The sequence below is a fragment of the Canis lupus genome, chromosome 17 (assembly GCF_011100685.1).
Source record: "Canis lupus familiaris isolate Mischka breed German Shepherd chromosome 17, alternate assembly UU_Cfam_GSD_1.0, whole genome shotgun sequence".
Lineage (NCBI taxonomy): Eukaryota > Metazoa > Chordata > Mammalia > Carnivora > Canidae > Canis > Canis lupus.
The window spans coordinates 30,355,618-30,374,701 of record NC_049238.1 but is presented as its reverse complement, the minus strand read 5'-3'; the positions used below and the strand labels follow the sequence as shown (position 1 = coordinate 30,374,701).

The 19,084-nt window shown below is 33.2% G+C and overlaps 1 protein-coding gene across 8 annotated transcripts in view; it reads right to left on the bottom strand.

Annotated features, from left to right (window-relative positions):
• The window catches only part of RMDN2 (regulator of microtubule dynamics 2), a 66,965-nt gene that overhangs the window by 24,021 nt on the left and 23,860 nt on the right, over nucleotides 1-19,084 (bottom strand). For all 8 annotated transcript variants that reach the window (XM_038561293.1, XM_038561294.1, XM_038561295.1 and 5 more), the window contains 3 exons: nucleotides 7,326-7,500; nucleotides 6,111-6,213; nucleotides 2,329-2,389 (listed from right to left, as the gene is read on the bottom strand). In XM_038561293.1, coding sequence (XP_038417221.1) covers nucleotides 2,329-2,389; nucleotides 6,111-6,213; nucleotides 7,326-7,500 — 339 coding nt within the window. The remainder of the gene's footprint in view (nucleotides 1-2,328; nucleotides 2,390-6,110; nucleotides 6,214-7,325; nucleotides 7,501-19,084) is intronic.

Below are 19,084 nucleotides of genomic sequence, written 5' to 3'. Positions count from 1 at the left end.
GTCTTAAATACTGAAAAAGACTTTTTGATGATATTTTCTTACAATTAATTATGGAATCAGTTAACCTAAATTTTAACCATGGCTCCTCTAGTCAGTTTTAATTTCTCTTTTTTCATTATGCGAAACTTCTACTATTTAAATGAATGAGAACTCTTGTATTTATTACATATAATACATTCTAAGAACAAAGATAATATTGCCATTTGGATTTATTAAATTTTATCAACTGATTAATTTTAATATTCTTTAAATTAAAAACTGATACTGAATAAGAAATCATGTGTAACACAACTAATCATTACTCTGTGTGTGTGTGGGTATGTATGGGTGTGTGTGGGGGTGTGTGGGTGTCCATAAGATTTAAACTTGGAGTTAAATAACATAGTTATAAACAAGGCAAATCCATTCAAAACAAAAAGTGAAAGAAGATAAAAGAAAAGTAGCCAGATTAGTGCAGGCCAACTGGGTTACCTACTAGGGCAGAGTTACATATACTTTCTTCTTAAAAAATGGATTTTAAGGTACTTGTGAAGCCTCCAAAGAAGACTTAACATTGTTCCTCTATGAAAATTTGAAGTTTACACAGACAAATGCCCCCAGATTGAGGATTAAAATCAATTGTACGTTTTAAATGTGATTCTTCATGGATGCAGATGTATGTATGGGAGAAGGAAGAGAGCGACAGAGGAAGAGCAATGCAGCGGGAGGGTGAGGAGGAGCAGCTCAGAGTTAAAAGTAGGGCTTGGGAATTTATTCTGCATGTAAATCTGACCAACCAGCTCCCAAACACCTCCAATATCAAAGGAGATGAGGAGTGTGTGGTTTGATCAGTACAAATTCATCGCAGTTACAACTAAAAGTAGTACAACAGAAGTACCTGAATGCATACATATATTAATTTATTAATACTAATGTGCAAAGTAGATGAGAAGGTATATTTGGCTGTAGAAATAACAGCCAAGACTGTTACATACTGGGAAAATGATCTTAAAGATATGTACTAGGATGTTAACTACAAAACTACCTTTCTCCTAAAGTTGTGGTAGAAGCACCAAGGGCATAGAAGAATACTCTATTAGGTGCTCCAATTCCTAAAGCAAGATGCTCTTGCATGCTCTTGTATGATATGCTAAGGAAATGATCCACAGGTCTTGCCAGGCTATTAGCCCTTTACCCTTCTCCAGGCTACAGAAGAAGAAGGTAAAGAAGGATTCCTGTAGATAAAATTGTTAGGGGACTGTGGGTTCCACCTCCCACCTTCTCAGGGGAGGGGGCAGAAGGAAGGCTTGCGCCTCATCTTAAGCCAAAACGAGGGCAGATCAAAAGATCTGTTTTTATTTTGGCTTGTGTCCCTTAGGGGACAGAAAATAGGTTACTTGACTCGTAAGCAGAAAAGCTTTCAGATAAGAGTGTGAGTGGAGCTCCCCCTGCTGGTGGTACAGTAAAGAAACTGGTCTGCTTTGGGAAAATTGGTTTGCATTTCAGAGTCAGCTGGTGGAATGAAAATGAATTTCCTGTGGGGCAAATGTGGACCAGCAGAATGGGAGCCATTCTGAGAGAGACTGTGCCTAAAAGTGCTTCAGAAGAATAACAAGAATCCTGAGAAGGGGTGGATTTCCAGAAACCTAGGTCTGAGAGAAGGGTCATAAATTAACTTATCATTATCTTCCTAGCACCTAACGTACCTGTATTGCTGTAAGGAACTAAAAGATGTTGTAAAAACGCAGCCACAGGATGTTAATTTAAAATGATATATTTCTTTTTATTTGTGTTTTATAATTCTAAACATAAAAAGGATCCAAAACAAAACATATTCAAGAATAAATTTGTTTCCCCAAGGATCTTCACCTACCAAATGAATTCCCTTTGTTTGAGCTTTCTTATATTCTATTATATTTCTTATATTAAAAATGGCTTCTCTTTGACCTATAGAATTTGTACACATGGACTCATTAAGGTATAAGAAATGAGTGACGTGCTTTTATTCTTTGAAGCATTCTTCCTATATTTCATTTAGAAACAGGACATCACTTCAGTATGTTTTCAAACAAGAAGTTAAATTATATTTAATTAGAATTTAACATGTTCAAAGGCACTGCGCTTGCTAGATTCACTTATGAAATCTTCAATGAAAGTTTACTTTGGATATATTTAGAATATGCATACTGCAAAACACATGAGAATAAGAATAGTTACTGTGCTATCTATTAAATATACTTTTCAGTGAACGTGACAGGTTAAATGGGTCAATAATATCTTAAAAATCAATTGTAACTTAGGTTGAGGCCTATGAGAATTTAAAAGACTGGATAAGTTCTTTGTACTTACCACAAGTGACAATGTCCATTCGTGGGTGCTCTAGTAATAGCTCTTTCTCCTAATGTCTTTCCTGAAAAGACAAATGTACTTATGTTTAGTACTTTCATGTGAGTTGGTGGGGGAGGAGGTGGATTATTGAATTAAGTCAGTGGCTCCCAAAATATGGTCCCAAGACCAGAAGCATCATCTGGGAACTTGTTAGAAAAGCAAATTTTGGGCTCCAAGGGAGACTCATTCCATAACAAGGTTTGGTCTCGGCAATCTGTTTTAACTAGCCTCTAGAGATTCTGCTGTATGCTCAAGTTTTAAGCTCACTGGACTAAGTGATGTAACCAAGTGCAAGAAAAGTCATTCAGTCATTATTTAAAAGTATTAATTTAAGAGATTGTTTTGTAATTAACCCAACCAACATCTACTGCGTGCTTTGTACGTGCCATATAACCTCTGGGAATAAAAAGTCAAATTAAGACACAGTTTTTGACTTCCAACGTTCACGTTTTAGTAGAAAGTAGGTATATAAGCAAATAAAACACATGCAAAAATTAAAAGCAAGATGAAAAAAGAGAAAGCATGGCAGAGAAGAGAGTGACTAACTCAATCTAAAGGGAAGGCTTCCCAGAGAAGTGCTTACCTAATCATGCACTATTAATAATGAACAGGCTCTGTACATAAATAATCTTCCCAAATCATTTCACTTAGTTTTAGGATAACTTTCATAATGTCATAATTACTTTGGATAGAGGTTTGTCTATTTTCCTGAAAAGTCAAAATTCTTGCAACAAAACTGAACATTCTGAAAATCCTTCTCAAAAAGGGGCTGCTTTGTTTTATGCTATCTCCTTTTACCTTGTTCCATTTTTCTGTTGTTGCCTTGAAGAGAACATCCAGTGATCTGCAAAAATGTTCTTCTAAATAAGTGGTTGAGACAATCTTTATAAATAAAGATCTTTTATTCTAAACCATATTATTTGTTAATTTGTTAAGGTGGTACACTCTGTATTTTATAGCTCTATCCATTAAGAGAACCATTCTGTGTAGAAATCTATCTAAACTGGAAAAAATTAAAAAGTGAAGTGTTTTAATACTGATATTACATTGTAGACATATATTAAAAGGGTATCTTTTAAGTAAATGACTGAAAAACATAGTTTAAAATGTACATTTAAATATTAAAAACATAACCAACATTTTAGCTGCTTTGCCAAAGGAACAAAAATAGCTTTTAGTGCACTACCACAAGCCTAACATAGAGGAGAGTCCACTACCCTGAGAATATAAAAGGAAGCTGGGTAGTATATAGACTGGTTTGGTAGTCTCATTTTTGCAGCTGAAGTCTGAAAGGAAAGCTGTTTTCTGTACAAAATTATACTTTGTGATCTATTTGAGGCACTTGTATTGATTATTTAATTCTGGAAATTATAATAATATTCCTTTAGATATAATATTCATATTTTATTTGGAATACAAATCATGATCAGAGTACTTCAAAAGATGTACTGCACCGCAGCTACAACCCAGCTTGAGGACTCTGAAAGAATTCTGCACTCCCCAGTGATCACATCTGCCCTTAGTATAACAATTTTAAATATGCTATTATGAGGAATAACATTTAGCACTTCGTCCTCCCTCACGCTGAGTTCCAGTGTCCTCTAACACTGGTCTCAGCTCAGTGCACTCTGTCATCACCTTTCCCAAGAACTTATGACCTGAACCCTTAAGTATGATGGGCTGTCTCCATGCAGATCTATCTAGTAAGTTCCTTAGCACAGCATCCTCTTAATCATATTCACCTCCCTCCTCTCTCCCTTCTCTTTCCCTCCACCTCCTCATTTTAACATTGTTCCTGGACACACTAATTTCACATAAATATTTCTTAAATGTACAAAAAATATTTTTAATATATTTTAATATCTGAACAAATGCATTTGAGGCTTTCACTCTTTTTTCTTGATATTTTAAATGTTTCTCTCTTCAAAATATATCATATTCCAATCTATGCTCCATTTTGTCCCTTGATTCCTTCCAGCTCATTTCTTTTTTCATTTTTATCACCTCATACATTAACTCAATCAAACTTCTATTCCATTTAAAAATAGAGATCCCAAGTAATATCACCTATGTGAAACTCTTACTTCCCCAGGAAAGACTCCTGGCCCCTGCCATCACATTCTTTCTGTTATTACTCTTAGCATCCTGCATTCTCTTTTACTCATGGTGGGTTTCCATCCGCTTCTTTAAGTGTATGGTTACTTCTATAATAGTGCTCCCCTCACAGAGCTATCAGTTCATCCAGAGTCTGAGAACGTGTGATTTTGCTATCATTTCTACCTCCTATCACACATAGGAGGAGCCCTGATGCCCGGGGTAGGAGAGGTGCTTATGGGAAATAAAAAGAACTTAATACTGATACTGTGATTTTCTCAGTAGATACGAACATAAGCCAGTTTTTTCTCTTTGTGCAAAAAAAGAGAATCTACAAGTAGAAGGAATATAATTACAAGGAGTTTGAAGATACTACCTTCCTTCTTGGAAATAAAAATGACAGGGAATGAGATTGGAATGAAGTCTGTAGTATCATCATGTTTTGCTGTTTCTTCCTTGTGCTACCTTAGAGAAAGTAAGCTTGGAAAAGGGGAAGTTTGGAATAAAATAAGAATTAAATAAGTTTTGATGTCAGATTACTCTGCTAAAACTCAGAGAAACGGCAGCTAAGGGGATTTTTGCAAGAAAGAGTTTTGATATTAGGTGAGAGTCAAGGTGAGACATATATGCATAAGAGATTTGACGTTCTGGGTGTTTTTCTTTTGTTGTTACTATGGAGAATTTCAAAAATACACAAAAAAGTATAAAGGATAGTATAATGAAATACCATGTACTGTACCCCTTAGTTTAACTGATGATCAACTCAAGGCTAATTTTGTTTTATCAAGATAAATTTAGAAAAAAAAAAGCACTGAAGTCTGAGTAGTTATTTCTCTGCAGCAAATAAAGTTCTACCTTATGGAATCAAGGAGGGTTATTTTTATTTCTTTAAAATATTTTATTATTCATGAGCGACAGAGAGAGAGAAACAGAGACACAGGCAGAGGGAGAAACAGGCTCCATGCAGGGAGCCTAATGTGGGACTCAATCCCAGGACTCCGGGATCATGCCCTGGGCTGAAGGCAGCTGTTCAGCCACTGAGCCACCCAGGCATCCCTCAACCACTGAGCCACCCAGGCATCCCAAGGAGGGTTATTTTAATTCCGCTGAAGACAGCTATCCTCTGCCTCTTATTGCTCCTCATATATTACCTCTTAAATGTTTTGCCTTTCTGTGATTTTATAAACTTTAATATCTGAAATTTGAGTTTTACAGTTGCCTATTCTAATATGCTCAAACATTTTTAAAGAATATATACTTCTGGGGTGCTTGAGTGGCTCAGTTGTTTAAGCATCTGCCTTTGGCTCAGGTCATGGTCCCAGCGTCCTGGGATCAAGCCCTGCTTGGGCTCCCTGCTTAGTGGGGAGTCTGCTCCCTCTCCCTCTGTCTCTGTGTATTCTCTCTCTGTCTCTTCCTCTCAAATAAATAAATAAAATCTTTTTTTAAAGAAAAGAATATATATATATCTTAGTCCTAAAAAAACCTTTCTGTCCTTAGGCTTTGTATATTTTTCAGTACTAGGATATATTAAAATAGATAAAACATATTGGTTTTAGCTAAGATAATTTAAATTTAATTAAAATTCATTAATAGGTTATTATAGATAATGATTGTCATTTGAGGATAATCAATCTTTACAAAATACTTACCAATATTGGCAAAATGTTTCTTTTCTTGTGCATTAGTAGATAGCTCATACATGTCTCCATAAGCACGAGTTAATCGCCAAGTAAACTCTATTTCATCTCTAAACTGAAAAGAAAAGATAGAACTGTATATTAGATTAACTCAGTAACTTGGCCAGGCTATATGAATGTTTTGCAGTACAACTTCTAAAAAATTTAGGCTGGTGAACTGGAATTTATAGATGACTGAATCTACTCATGTGCATATAACATTTTAAATTCAAATATTCATGACTACAAAATATGATTTAATATAGAGTTACATTTGGATCTTAAAACTAATGAATGTTATCCAGATACTAGCTCTACAACATAGAAGAGAATTGATAGGTGCCAGAATCTTTAAGTTTTTCCTGGGTTGTAGTCTCTTCTTATTTTCCTTTCTAAATTACTACCTTCAATATAATGCCCCAGTGAGCATTATAGATCACATATAGTCAAAAGAGCAGTCACATTTCTAACCTAAATTACCTATAATCATAATCTTTGTATTTAGAGTTGCTAAATCCTCACGCAAAGGGTTTAAGACTTAAATTGCTCATAGGAAGGAAAGATTCATTGCTCAGTGGGATACTGAGAACTTCCTTCCTTCCTTCCTTCCTTCCTTCCTTCCTTCCTTCCTTCCTTCCTTCACTCCTTCACTCCTTCACTCCTTCCCTCCTTCTCTCTCTCACTCCCTTTCTTTTTGGTGGTAGTAGTGGGAGGGATGGGCTTTCCCAATTCAGTCCAACGATAAATGCTAAAAAATGATCATTAGTAGAAATACACTGAAATACTGATGGCTTATTAGTTACACTATAACTATAAGGCAGAAAATTTATTTATTTATTTTTGTTTGTTTTTAAGGCAGAAAATTTAATATGTAGCTTTTCCTGTCCCAACAGAAGCAGTAGGTCTTACTCTTTATGTTATAAAGTATGTATTAAATACGGCAAATTAATAAGAATCAAATAAAGATAGATGTGTATAATCATACATCTGGGTCTCATTTTCATGATCTTAGGGCCTAATAAATTCCTATAATTTATTTTTTAAAGATTTCAGTCAGATTATAGAAATATTTTGCATCAACTATTTAGCTTGTGTAAACTGTAACACAGTTGTTAACAGTCATACCGTGAATGGGATAGCAGATTAAAAATTAAAACTATATAAACATTATTGTCTCATATCTCTTACCTTTTCTTTGTGATCACAAAGTAGTTCAAAACTCTCCATCTTGCCACATTCATTCATACGTAAATTATCAGCCTTTTGAAGAAGGACATCTAAATTTAATTCCTCTATGTGTGTATTAAATGCCTTAGAGACTGGAAAACTCTGTTCTTCTGTGTCAGTATTAGCTGTAATATACCTAAAATTGCAGAAATAATAATGATCAAATCTCTTGAAAGTTATATAATAACCAGAGTAATTCTTTTAAAATATAAGCCAATATCTATAAGAACAGATGAGTGACTGATGAAATAAAAGAGGCCAGAGGCAGATCCAAACATATATGGAAATGTGTATGATGGAGTTGGCATGTCATATCACTGGAAAAGTAAGGGAATGGGCCCGAAAAAAAAATTCCTATGGAAAACAATGAAATTGAATCTCTACCATATAATATAAAAATAAGTGTGGAAGGAATTAAGTGTTAAAATTTTCTAAACCCTAAATAGAAACTATAGGTGAATACCTTAGTCTTTGGAGTAAAAAAATTTTCTTAACCAATATATGAAAACATTAATTATAAAAGATTATTAATTATGAATGATTAAGAAGTTTGGCTATATTAAAATGAAAAACTGCTGCTAATCAAAAGACACTCAAAAATATAAGAACACAAATTGAAAACCAGGAATTGATGTTTTGAAACACACACAACTAGAAAACATTGATACAAAGAACACATAAATTCTTTCCTAAAATAAACACAGTGAACTCAACAGAAATTTGCTTGAGAGATATAAATATATTGGTTTCCCAAATGAGAAAATACATACAGTTAATAAGCTAAGAGAAGATGTTCAATGTTCACTAGCAATTAGAGAAATACAAATAAAGACCACAAAGAAATATTGACAAAATGTAAAAAGTCTGACAATAGCAAATGCTGGGGACTGTCAATCCACAGGATCTGATTTGAATGCAAACTGGTGAAGCCAGTTGAGAAAGCACTTTGGAGTTATCTTCTAATATTGAACTTTCACATACCCTAGGACCTAGTAACCTAGTCTCTTGCAGATGTGGAAAAAAAAAAAGGTATGTATAATAGAGACAGTAGTACTTTCAAATAGCAAACACCAGGAAACAACCTATATGCCCATCAAAGAGTGGATGAATACTATACAAAAATCAAAATGAAAGAAATACACTGATGTGCAAAATATGGAGGAATATTAACAAATTTATTATTAAGTGGAAAAATAAGCTCTTAAAACTATACACAACACAATCCTCTTTCAAAAAAAATCAAAATTAAATGTGCATCTTAAGGCATATACATATACATGCAATAAAATGGTATATTAAAAAAGGAAGCAACAAACAATATAGATTATACATTCAGGATAATAGTTACCTTCAGGTGAGGGAAGAAATGTGTACATATGTTTATCCAATCATAATAGTCCATAACTGGAAAGTACCAAATGCCTGTTAGGAATAGGAAGCTTATATATTGTGGTAAAGTAACACAATGGAAGAGCATTTAGTAGTGAGAATAAATGGACTACAACCACACATAACAAAATGGATGAATATCACAAGATAACGTCAACTGAAAGACGCTAAACACAAATAAGTATGTAGTGTGTTATTTATATTAGTAGAAACATAATTTTAACTAATGTATGCATTTAGAAATCAAGGTGGATTATACTGTTGGTGCCAGGGAGTGACTGAATGAAAGAATGATGGGAATATGTGAGGTACTGATAATATTCTAAATATTATCTCTAGTCTCTAAATATGGGTTCTGACTTTACCATTGTATTCAGTTTGAAAATCCATTAATTTAGTCTCTAAATATGGGTTCTGACTTTACCATTGTATTCAGTTTGAAAATCTACCTGTGTACTTGTTGTTTGTATGCTTATCCACATGTACTCTGTATTTCATAAAGTTTTAAAAGAATTTAAAAAAATACACCTCCCATGTAAGAGAATGTAAAAAAAAAAAAAAAAGAAAAAAAGCAGAAGTCATTATAAACACCATCAGGAATGAAACAAAGAACCATTGTTACTACAAATAGAGTATGGATTTACATAGCAGACTACCATGAACAATTTTATGCTAATAAATTTAAACTTTGAAATGAAAGGCAATCATCTAGAAAAATGTAACTGGCTAAAACTGTTCAAGAAAAAGAAACAATCAATTTGTTCAGAAATAAAAGGTGCTCACATTGAAAAGAAGTAATCTCTAATCACAGATGATATCATCTTGTTCATATAGAATCCTAATGAATCCATAAAAAGTTATCAGAACTAATAACAAGTTCAACAGGTTGCAAAATACAAGATCAACTTATAAAAGTCAATTGTATTCCTATACATCTAGCAATGAACAATCCAAAAAGGAAATGAAGAAAACAATTTCACTTACAACATTATTAAAAAGAATAAAATTCTGGGGCACCTGGGTAGCTCAGTCAGTTGAGTGTCTGACTCGTGATTTCAGCTCAGTTCATGATCTTATGGGTGGTAGACTGAGCCCCACACTGGGTTCTGCACTTAATAGGGATTCTGCTTGAGATTCTCTCCCTCTGCCTGCCCCCAAATAAATAAATAACCTTTTTTTAAAAAATGGATAAAGTTCTTAGGATTGAATTTAACAAACTATGTGCAAGACTTGTATACTGTAAACTATCAAACAATTGTTGAAATTAAAGAATAGGATCTAAGTACATGAAAAGAAATATAATGCTCATGAACCAGAAGATTTTGTTAGGATGACAGCATTTCCCAAATTCATCTACAGATTCAAAGTAACTTCTATTAAATCTCAGCTGACAATATTTTCCCCCCAAAGCTGACAAGCTGATCCTAAATTCCATATGGAAATCCAAGGGACCCAATATAGCCAAAGTAATGCTGTAAAAGAAGAATTAAGTTAGAGAATTCACACTTCCGGGTTTCAAAATTTACTAGAAAGCCACAGTAGTCAAGACAGTACTGGCATAAGGATGATAGACATATGGAATAGAGATTAAGGAAGGGTCTATTAAAAATTAAGAGTCCAGAAATAAACCTTTATGATTATGGTCAATTTGTTTTGACAAAAGCATTAAGACAACTTAGTGGAGTATACAATTTTATTTTCAACAAATGGTACTAGGACAAATATATACCCACATGTAGAAGAACGAAGTTGACACTTTACCCCACACCATATGTAAGTATTGACTCAAAATGTATCAAAAACCTAAATGTAAGAGCTAAAATTATAAAACTCTTAGAAGGAAACAAATATTTGTGACCAGGCACTAGGCAATCATCTAGCACAAGTGACAAAAGAAAACATAGACAAAAGAGATTTTACAAAATTTAAAACTAATGTGCTTCAAAGGAAATTTTCTTCATCAAGAAAATGAAAGGATAATTCACAAAATGGAAGAAAATACAAAATCATATATTTGATATAGAATATATAAAGAACCTTTACAACTCAATAATAAGAAACAAATAATTCAATTTAAAAGTGGAAAAAGGACTTAATAGATATTTCATCAAAAGATGATAACAAATGGCCAAAGAACACATGAAGAGATGCTCAATATCATTAGTCATTAGGGAAATGCAAATCAAAAGCACAGTGAAATATCACTTCAAACCTCCTAGGTCAATGACTGTTGACAAAGATGTAGAAAAACTGGAATCCTCCTATATTTCTCATGGGATTGTAAAATGGTACATCAAGTTTGGAAAACAATTCAGTAGTTCCTTAAAATGTTTAACATGAGTTATCATATGACTCAGCAATTACACTTCTAAGTACACACCCAAATGAACTCAAAGCATATGTCCACACAAAAACCTGTATAGGAATGTACATAGAAACTTTATTCCTAATAGCCAAAAAATGAAAACAATCCAAATGCCCATCATCGGACAAATGGGTAAACAAAATGAGTAAACAATGGAATATTATTTGGTAATATAAAGGAATGAAGTACTAGTGCATGATACAACATGAATGGACTTTGAACACATTATGCCTAGTGAAAGGCCTGCCACATATGGTAAGATTCCACTTCATGAAATGTACAGATTAAGCAAAGCCATGGAAACAGAGAGTAAGAATAATGGTTGACAGGGCCTGGGGATGAGGGGAAATAGACAATGTGTGGATACAGGGTACATAGCCTTTTTTTTTTTTTTTTTAACTGATGAAAGTGTTTGGATATTAGTCAGGATGGCCTTACAACTCTATGAATAAACTAACCCCCCACCAAATTGTATACTTTAAAGAGGTGAATTCTAAAGTATATGAATATATCTCAATAAAAATTTTATTTTTATAAGAAAAAAATCCCAAAAAGTGTGAGTATTCCTGTAGCCATTAAATAAATTAAGCCAGATTCTATATATTATTTCAACAGACACACACACACACACACACACACACACATGGAAAGAGGGAGACAGAGACAGAGATTGAGAGATAAAGAGAGAGGGTCAGTTTTTTTCATGGGGAATTTTACCAAATATCCAAAGAATTAGATTTACTCAAATTCTTCTAAGGAATTCAAAAAGAGGGAAGGAACACCACTTAGCTTATTTTTTGAAGCTGGTAAACCTAACACCAAAATCCAACCCGGACAAGAGCAGAAATGAAAATTATAGACCAATTTCATATATAAATATAGATGTAAAAATATCAAAGACATCAAAAATATCAAAAAACTGTAACAAACATGAAAGAATGCATCATAACCAAAATGGATTTCTCCCAGGAATTACAAGCACAGTTTAACCCTAGAACATTTCTTTAGCACAATAGATAGGATGTGAAAAATTGCATGATCATTTCAGTGGTTACCAATTTTTTTTTCAACAAATTCTGTTCTATTTTAGGACAAAGAAATACCAAAGCCATAAACGGAGTAGAAGGGGACTTCTGAACAAAAAGTTATATGCCAAAACTATAATACATTTCACACTTAATGGTGAAACATTAGAAGCATTCTTCTTAAAATAAGAAATAAAGAAGAATGTTTAATATTGCTTCTATTCAACAATGTAATACAGGTCCTGTTAGCACAATATTAGAAGAAAACAAAAATTATAAGAATTGAGAGAGAAGAAACAGAACTATTATTATTCGGAGTTTATGGAATAGAATACAAAACCCATCAGAATTTACAGATAAGTAAATAAAACTAATCAACATTTATGATCAATTTTTGAAAATCAATTATGTCCCTATATCTATAAAACAAGTTAGAGAATCTAATTTCATAAAACATTTACAGGAAAAATATAAAGTACCTAAGAAAAAAATTCCACATAGGTTTTTTCTTTTTTCACTTTTCTATATAAAATTACAAAAATATTATCTGAGGGCAATAAAGAATATCTAAGTAAATGGACAAAGATACCATATCCATGGATAAGAGAAGTTAACATTAAACCAATTTCATATGGCCCCAAATTTAACTATACTTTAATGCAATTCTAATCAAAACCACAATGGGGGCAGCTCCAGTGACCCAGCAGTTTAGCGCTGCCTTCAGCCCAGGGTGTAATCCTGGAGACCCGGGATTGAGTCCCACATCAGGCTCCTTGCATGGAGCCTGCTTCTCCCTCTGCCTGTGTTTCTGCCTCTCTCTTTGTGTGTGTCTGTCATGAATAAAAAAATAAAATCTAAAAAAAAAAAAACAAAAAAAACACCAAAATGGTTTTTCCTATGGAACTTACCTGATTCTAAAATTAATATGGAAGGGCAAGTGCAAGAAGAGCAAAGACACTTTTAAAAAATAGCTATCAGGACTACAGTATATAAAAGATAAAGCTGTAAGAATTCAACATGGTATTGGTATTAACAATAGACAAACTGACCAATAAAACAAAAGAGAACATTAAGTTAGTCTTTTCTCCACATTTAGAAACACTCAAGTGTTTTCCTCCTTTGCACAAGAATCTTCTACCTATTACTGAGCATTTATCAAAAATTATAAGAAAGTTTTAAAGCAAATTTTAAAAATAGGGCATATCTAAATAGGCTTGGGAAAATTCAAACATATGTATTAATTTGGGGTTAGAGCTTAGATTTGTAGTAGGGAAAAAAAAAAAAAAAGGCAGTTCATAGCCTATCTGTGGGAAAACAGAATTTTCCCACAGTGTTTAAGCAGGTCTGGAGAGATTCATCCTTAAATGTTAAAATTACTTACAAGCATTTGGAATTTCGTATACTTTTCTGGCCCTATTTTCTGCTCCCAATTTGAATAAGTACTATGCCATTTCCCTTATCCTTTCATTTCTTCTGCATAATCAATTGCTTACTTCAATGGCAACAACAGCATCTCTGAAGGTATCACTGCACAATTTAAAGGGAAGATGACATTATTTTCTATGAAAATAAGGTGATGTATTTACAAAATCAATCTGCGTTGCATCAGAATAGGCCTACCTACAGTACTGTGCCATCTCTCTATATCAGGCACCCTGATCTAGTATCTTTTGCTCAGCTTTACCCAATACCTCATTTCCCAATTTTTAAAAAATATAGATGCCAAGGGAGACTGAAGTCAGCAAGATAGCACAGAGGAATCTCTAGGCCCTCATTTCTACATGGAAACACTAGATGAACAATAGACAGATTGAAACAGCTTTGTGGGAGATTTAGAAGCCAGTCAAGGATTTGCAGCAACCAAGAGAATGCCAAATCAAGAAAAAGCCATACTCAAAATGGTAGGAAACTTCATAGTATTTTTGTTCATCCTTGCCTCACCTCTGGCGTCATATTGCATAGATGGAAAGTTTCCAATTCCCAGCTCCTCCCCTGGGACAGAAGGAAAAGAGTGGAACTTGTTTGCAATGTTTTAGCATGTCTAACTGCTTCCTGAAAGACTGTTTTCTGTTTTGCTTGCCTCAGAGCTCAGACAGAAATGAAGGCATCATTTCAATATCAGATTGGAGGTGGTTGAAAGCAGTAGCAGGTACTGTGGCATATGAGAACTACAAAGGGTCCTACAAACTCATGGGTGACTCCATACAAGACATTATGGGGAGAAGAATACAAGAGATTATACGGAGAGAAATACAATGAGACATCTAAGAACGGGGTAAGACTCACTGAAATTAAGATATTTTAAAACAGTCATGTATATGGGATAATTAGAGAGGGGAAAAACCACACACACACAGGTCCAGGGAAAACTAGTGCCTAGAAAACACCTGAGAACACTGGGCTAATTAGCAAGGTTCTTCTGCTGCATGGAGCCAATCAACAAAGGCTAGGATATATGGCTGTTTTTCCAAATGTGCAATTTTCTTTTCTTTCTTAAAGTAGGCTCCATGCTGAAGCCCCACTGTGGAGTTTGAACTCATGACCCCAAAATCAAAACCTGAACTAACATCAAGAGTTGGACGCTTAACCAACTGAGCCATGCAGGCACTCCAAAATGTGCAATTTTGAACAAAAGATCACAAACCATACAAAGAAATAGGATAGGAGGGACAATTTAAATGAATAAAATAAATTTCCAGAAACTGACTCTAAAGAAATACAGGTTTTAGACTTATTAAGACAATAATTTTAAAATAATACTTGTAAGTGTACTCAAAGAGCTAAAGGAAAACATGGAAAGGGAGCAAAAAGAAATCAGAAAAACAATATATGAACAAAATGAGAATACCAACAAAGAACTAGAAATTATTTTTTAGAATCAAACAGAAACTCTGGAGCATAAAAAATAAAATAAGTTGAAAAATTCACTAGAGGGAATTAACATACTCAAACAAGCATTATTAAGAATTGGCAAACTTGGAGACAGATTTTAAGTTCTTGAATTTGAAAAGCCAAGAAAAAAAGAAAAGAAAGAAATGAAGAAAAGTGAACAGAGCCTAAGAAACTCTGGAATAACATAAACGACCAACATACATATTATTAGAATACCAAAAGAAGAAGAAGAGAGGAAGGGGTTGAGAGCTTATTTTGGGGATAATACCTAAAAACTCCCCCAAATTTGAGAAAAATATGGATATACAAATGTAAGAAGCTCAGTGAATTCCACGTAGGATAAATTCAAAGAAATCTACAACAAAGACACACCTTCAAACTGTAGAAAGTTAAAGACAAATCTTAAAAATCTTGAAAGCATCAAAAGAAAAACTACTCATTTCATATAAGGGATCTCCAGTAAGATTATCAATATAATTCTTAGCAAAAAAAAACTTCTGGCATGAAGGCAGTGGGATAATATATTTAAAGTGCTGAAAGGAAAAAAAAAACAGTCAACCAAGAATTCTATATCCAGCAAAACTGTCTTTCAAGAATAAGAGAAAAATTAAGACAATGCCAGTTAAACAAAGCTGTGGCAGTTCTTTATCTTTAGATCTGTTCTCCAAGAAATGATAAAGAGAGTCCTTCGTGTTGAAATGAAAGGATATTGGCAGCAACTTGAAGTCATATGAAAAAATATGAAGTTTTTTGCTGTAGCTAAATACATGGATAAATATAAATACCAGTATTATAATTTTGGTTCAGAACTCCATTTTTTATTCTCTTACCGTATTTAAAATAGAAAACCATAAAATAATGATAAATTTATCATTATATATATATTTAATATATAAAGATATAATTTCTGACATCAATAACTAAATGAGTAGAGCTGTTAAATGAGAAGTTTTTCTATGCAATTGAAGTTATGTTGGTAGCTGTTTAAAATAGATTGTTATAACTTTAGGATGCTACATGCAATGCCCATGGTAAACACATGGAAAATATCTACAGAAGACACATAAAAGGAAATGAGAAGGGAATCAAAATGTGTCATTTCAAAAAAATCAAGTAAATACCAAGAAAGGCAGTAACAGGAAATGAAGGCCAAAAGCATAGAAGACATACAGAAAATAGTAAAATAGCAAAAGTGAATTATTCTTTTTTAAAAAGATTTTACTTATTCATGAGAGACACACATAGAGAGAGAGAGAGAGAGAGAGAGAGAGAGAGAGAGAGGCAGCGACAGAGGCAGAGGGGGAAGCAGGCTCCCTGCAGGGAGCCCAATGTGAGACTCAATCTAGGGACTCCAGAATCATGCCCTGAGCCAAAGGCAGATGTTCAACCACTGAGTCACGCAGGTGCCCCAAGTTATTCTCTATTAATCAATTTAAATTAATAATTTTGGGGGTGAACATGGATGGCTCAGTTGGTTAAGCATCTGACTCTTCATTTCAGCTCAGATCATGATCTCAAGGTACTGAAATTCAGCCCCACATTGGACTCTGCATTCAGTGGGAAGTATGCTTGAGACTCTTTCCCTCCACTCATACTTCTCTCTCTCTCTCTCTCAAATAAACAAATCTTTAAAAAAAAACAAAATAAATTAATAACTATTTAGTAATTCATTTAAATTACCAATTAACTAATTTGTAATTAATTTAATAAATGGATTAAATTCCCCAATAAAAATACACAGGTTGGTAGAATAGATTTTTAAAAATCAGGATCAACTACATGTTGTCTATAAGAGACTCACTTTAGAACTGAAGACACATATGAGTTGGGCATAAAAAGATGAAAAAGATGATTCATGTAAATAATAAACAAAATAAAATAGGGTTGGCTATACTAACATCAAACAAAATGACTTTAAGTCAGAAACTTACACAAGACAAAGGAGATTACATAATATAAAAGACTCAATCTGCCAAGAGTATGTAATGATAATAAACATATATGCACTAAATACTAGCCATTCTAAATATGTGAAGCAAACACTGACAGAATTGAAGGAAGAAATCGACAGTAACATAGTAACAGTAGACTCTCAATCTCTCTCTTTTAATGATGGATAGAACAACTCCATAAAAAAAAATCAATAAGCAAACAGAGGTCTTGAATATCATTATTGATCAATTTGACCTAATAGACATATATGGAATACTCCACTCAACAATAGAAGAATACACATTCTTCTCAAGTAAACATGGAACATTCTCCAGCATACATCATATATTAAACCACAAAAGAAGCCTTCATGAATTTTAAAAGATTAAAATCATACAAAGCATCTTTTCTCATTGCAATGAAATGAAAGAAGACATCAATGGCAGAAGGAAAACCAGAAAATCTACAAATATGTGGAAATTAAACAATACACTTAAACAACAAATGAGTCAAAGAAGAAATCACAAGGGAAATTAGAAAATATCTTGAGTGAAAAGAAAGTGAAACACAGCATACCAAAATGTATGTGGATTCAGTGAAAGAAGTAGTAAGGGGGGAATTCATAGTTATAAATGCTTTCATTAAAAAGAAATATATCAAATCAACAACCTAAATTTATAGCTTAAGAAACTAAGAAAAGAGCAAACTAAACCCAAAGCTAGCAAAAGAAAGGAAATTAAAAGATTAAAGCAGAAATGAACATAATACAGAATTTTTTTTAAAAAAGAAAATCAATGAAACTAACAGTTCTTCAAAAAGATCAACAAAATTGACAAACCTTTAGCTAGACTATGAAAAAAGAACAGAAAATCAAATAACTAAAATCAGAAATGAGAACTATCACTATCAATTTTACAGAAATAAAAAAGTTATAGGAGAGTATAATGAAAGATAATATGCCAACAAATTGGATAACCTAGATAAAATGGACAAATTCTTAGAAACATACAACCTACCAAGACTGAATTAAGAAACAGAAAATCTGAACAGATCTATAACTAGTAAAGAGACTGAGTTAGTAATCAAAAATCTAACAAAAGATGACAGAACCCATGACCACATGGCTTCACCGTTAAGTTCTACCAAACAGTTAAGGAATTAACCAGTATTCCTCAAATTCCCTAAAAAATTGAAGAGAAGGGAATATTTCCTAACTCAATTTATTAGGTCATTATTACCCTGATCCTAAACCTGTATAAATACAGAATAAGAAAACTAGACCAAAATCTTTGATGGCTATTGATGCAAAAATCCTCAAAAAAAATGTTAGCAAACAGAATTTGAAAACAATTAAAATGATTATACACCATGACCAAGTGGAAATGCAAGGATGGCTCAACATATGAAAATCAATGTGATACACCACATTAACAGAATTAGGGCAAAAAAAACACATGACCATCTTAACTGGCACAGAAAAAAAAACCCACTTGGCAATATTCAACACTCTTTCATGATGAAAATGTGTAACAAACTGGGCTCCATGCTAGGTGTGGAGCCTACTTAAAAACAAAAACAAAAATGTGTAACAAACCAGCAATAGAAAGAAACAACCTCAACATTAAATAGAGGCCATATGTGAGAAGCCCATAGCTAACATCATACTCAATGGTGAAAGACTGAAAGCTTTTCCTTTAACATCAGTAATAAGACAAGAGTGCCTGCCTTTGCCACTACTATTCAGTACAGTACTAAGAGTCCTAGCCAGAGAAATTGGACAAAAAGAAGAAATAAAAGACATCTAAATCAAAAGGAGGAAATAAAATGTCTTAGCAAATGACATGATCTTTTATGTAGAAAATCCTAAAGATTTCTCTCTCTCTCACACACATACACACACACACACACAAACTGTAAGAATTAATAAAGTCAGCAAAGTTTCAGATTATAAATCAACTTGTAAACTCAGTTGTTTTGTTTCTATACATTAACGAGAAGCAATCTTAAAAACAAAGAAAATGACTCTATAATAGCATCAAAAGGAATAAAATACCTAGGAGTAAACTTAACAAAGGAGATGAAAGATTTGTATACTTAAAACTATAAAACATTGATGA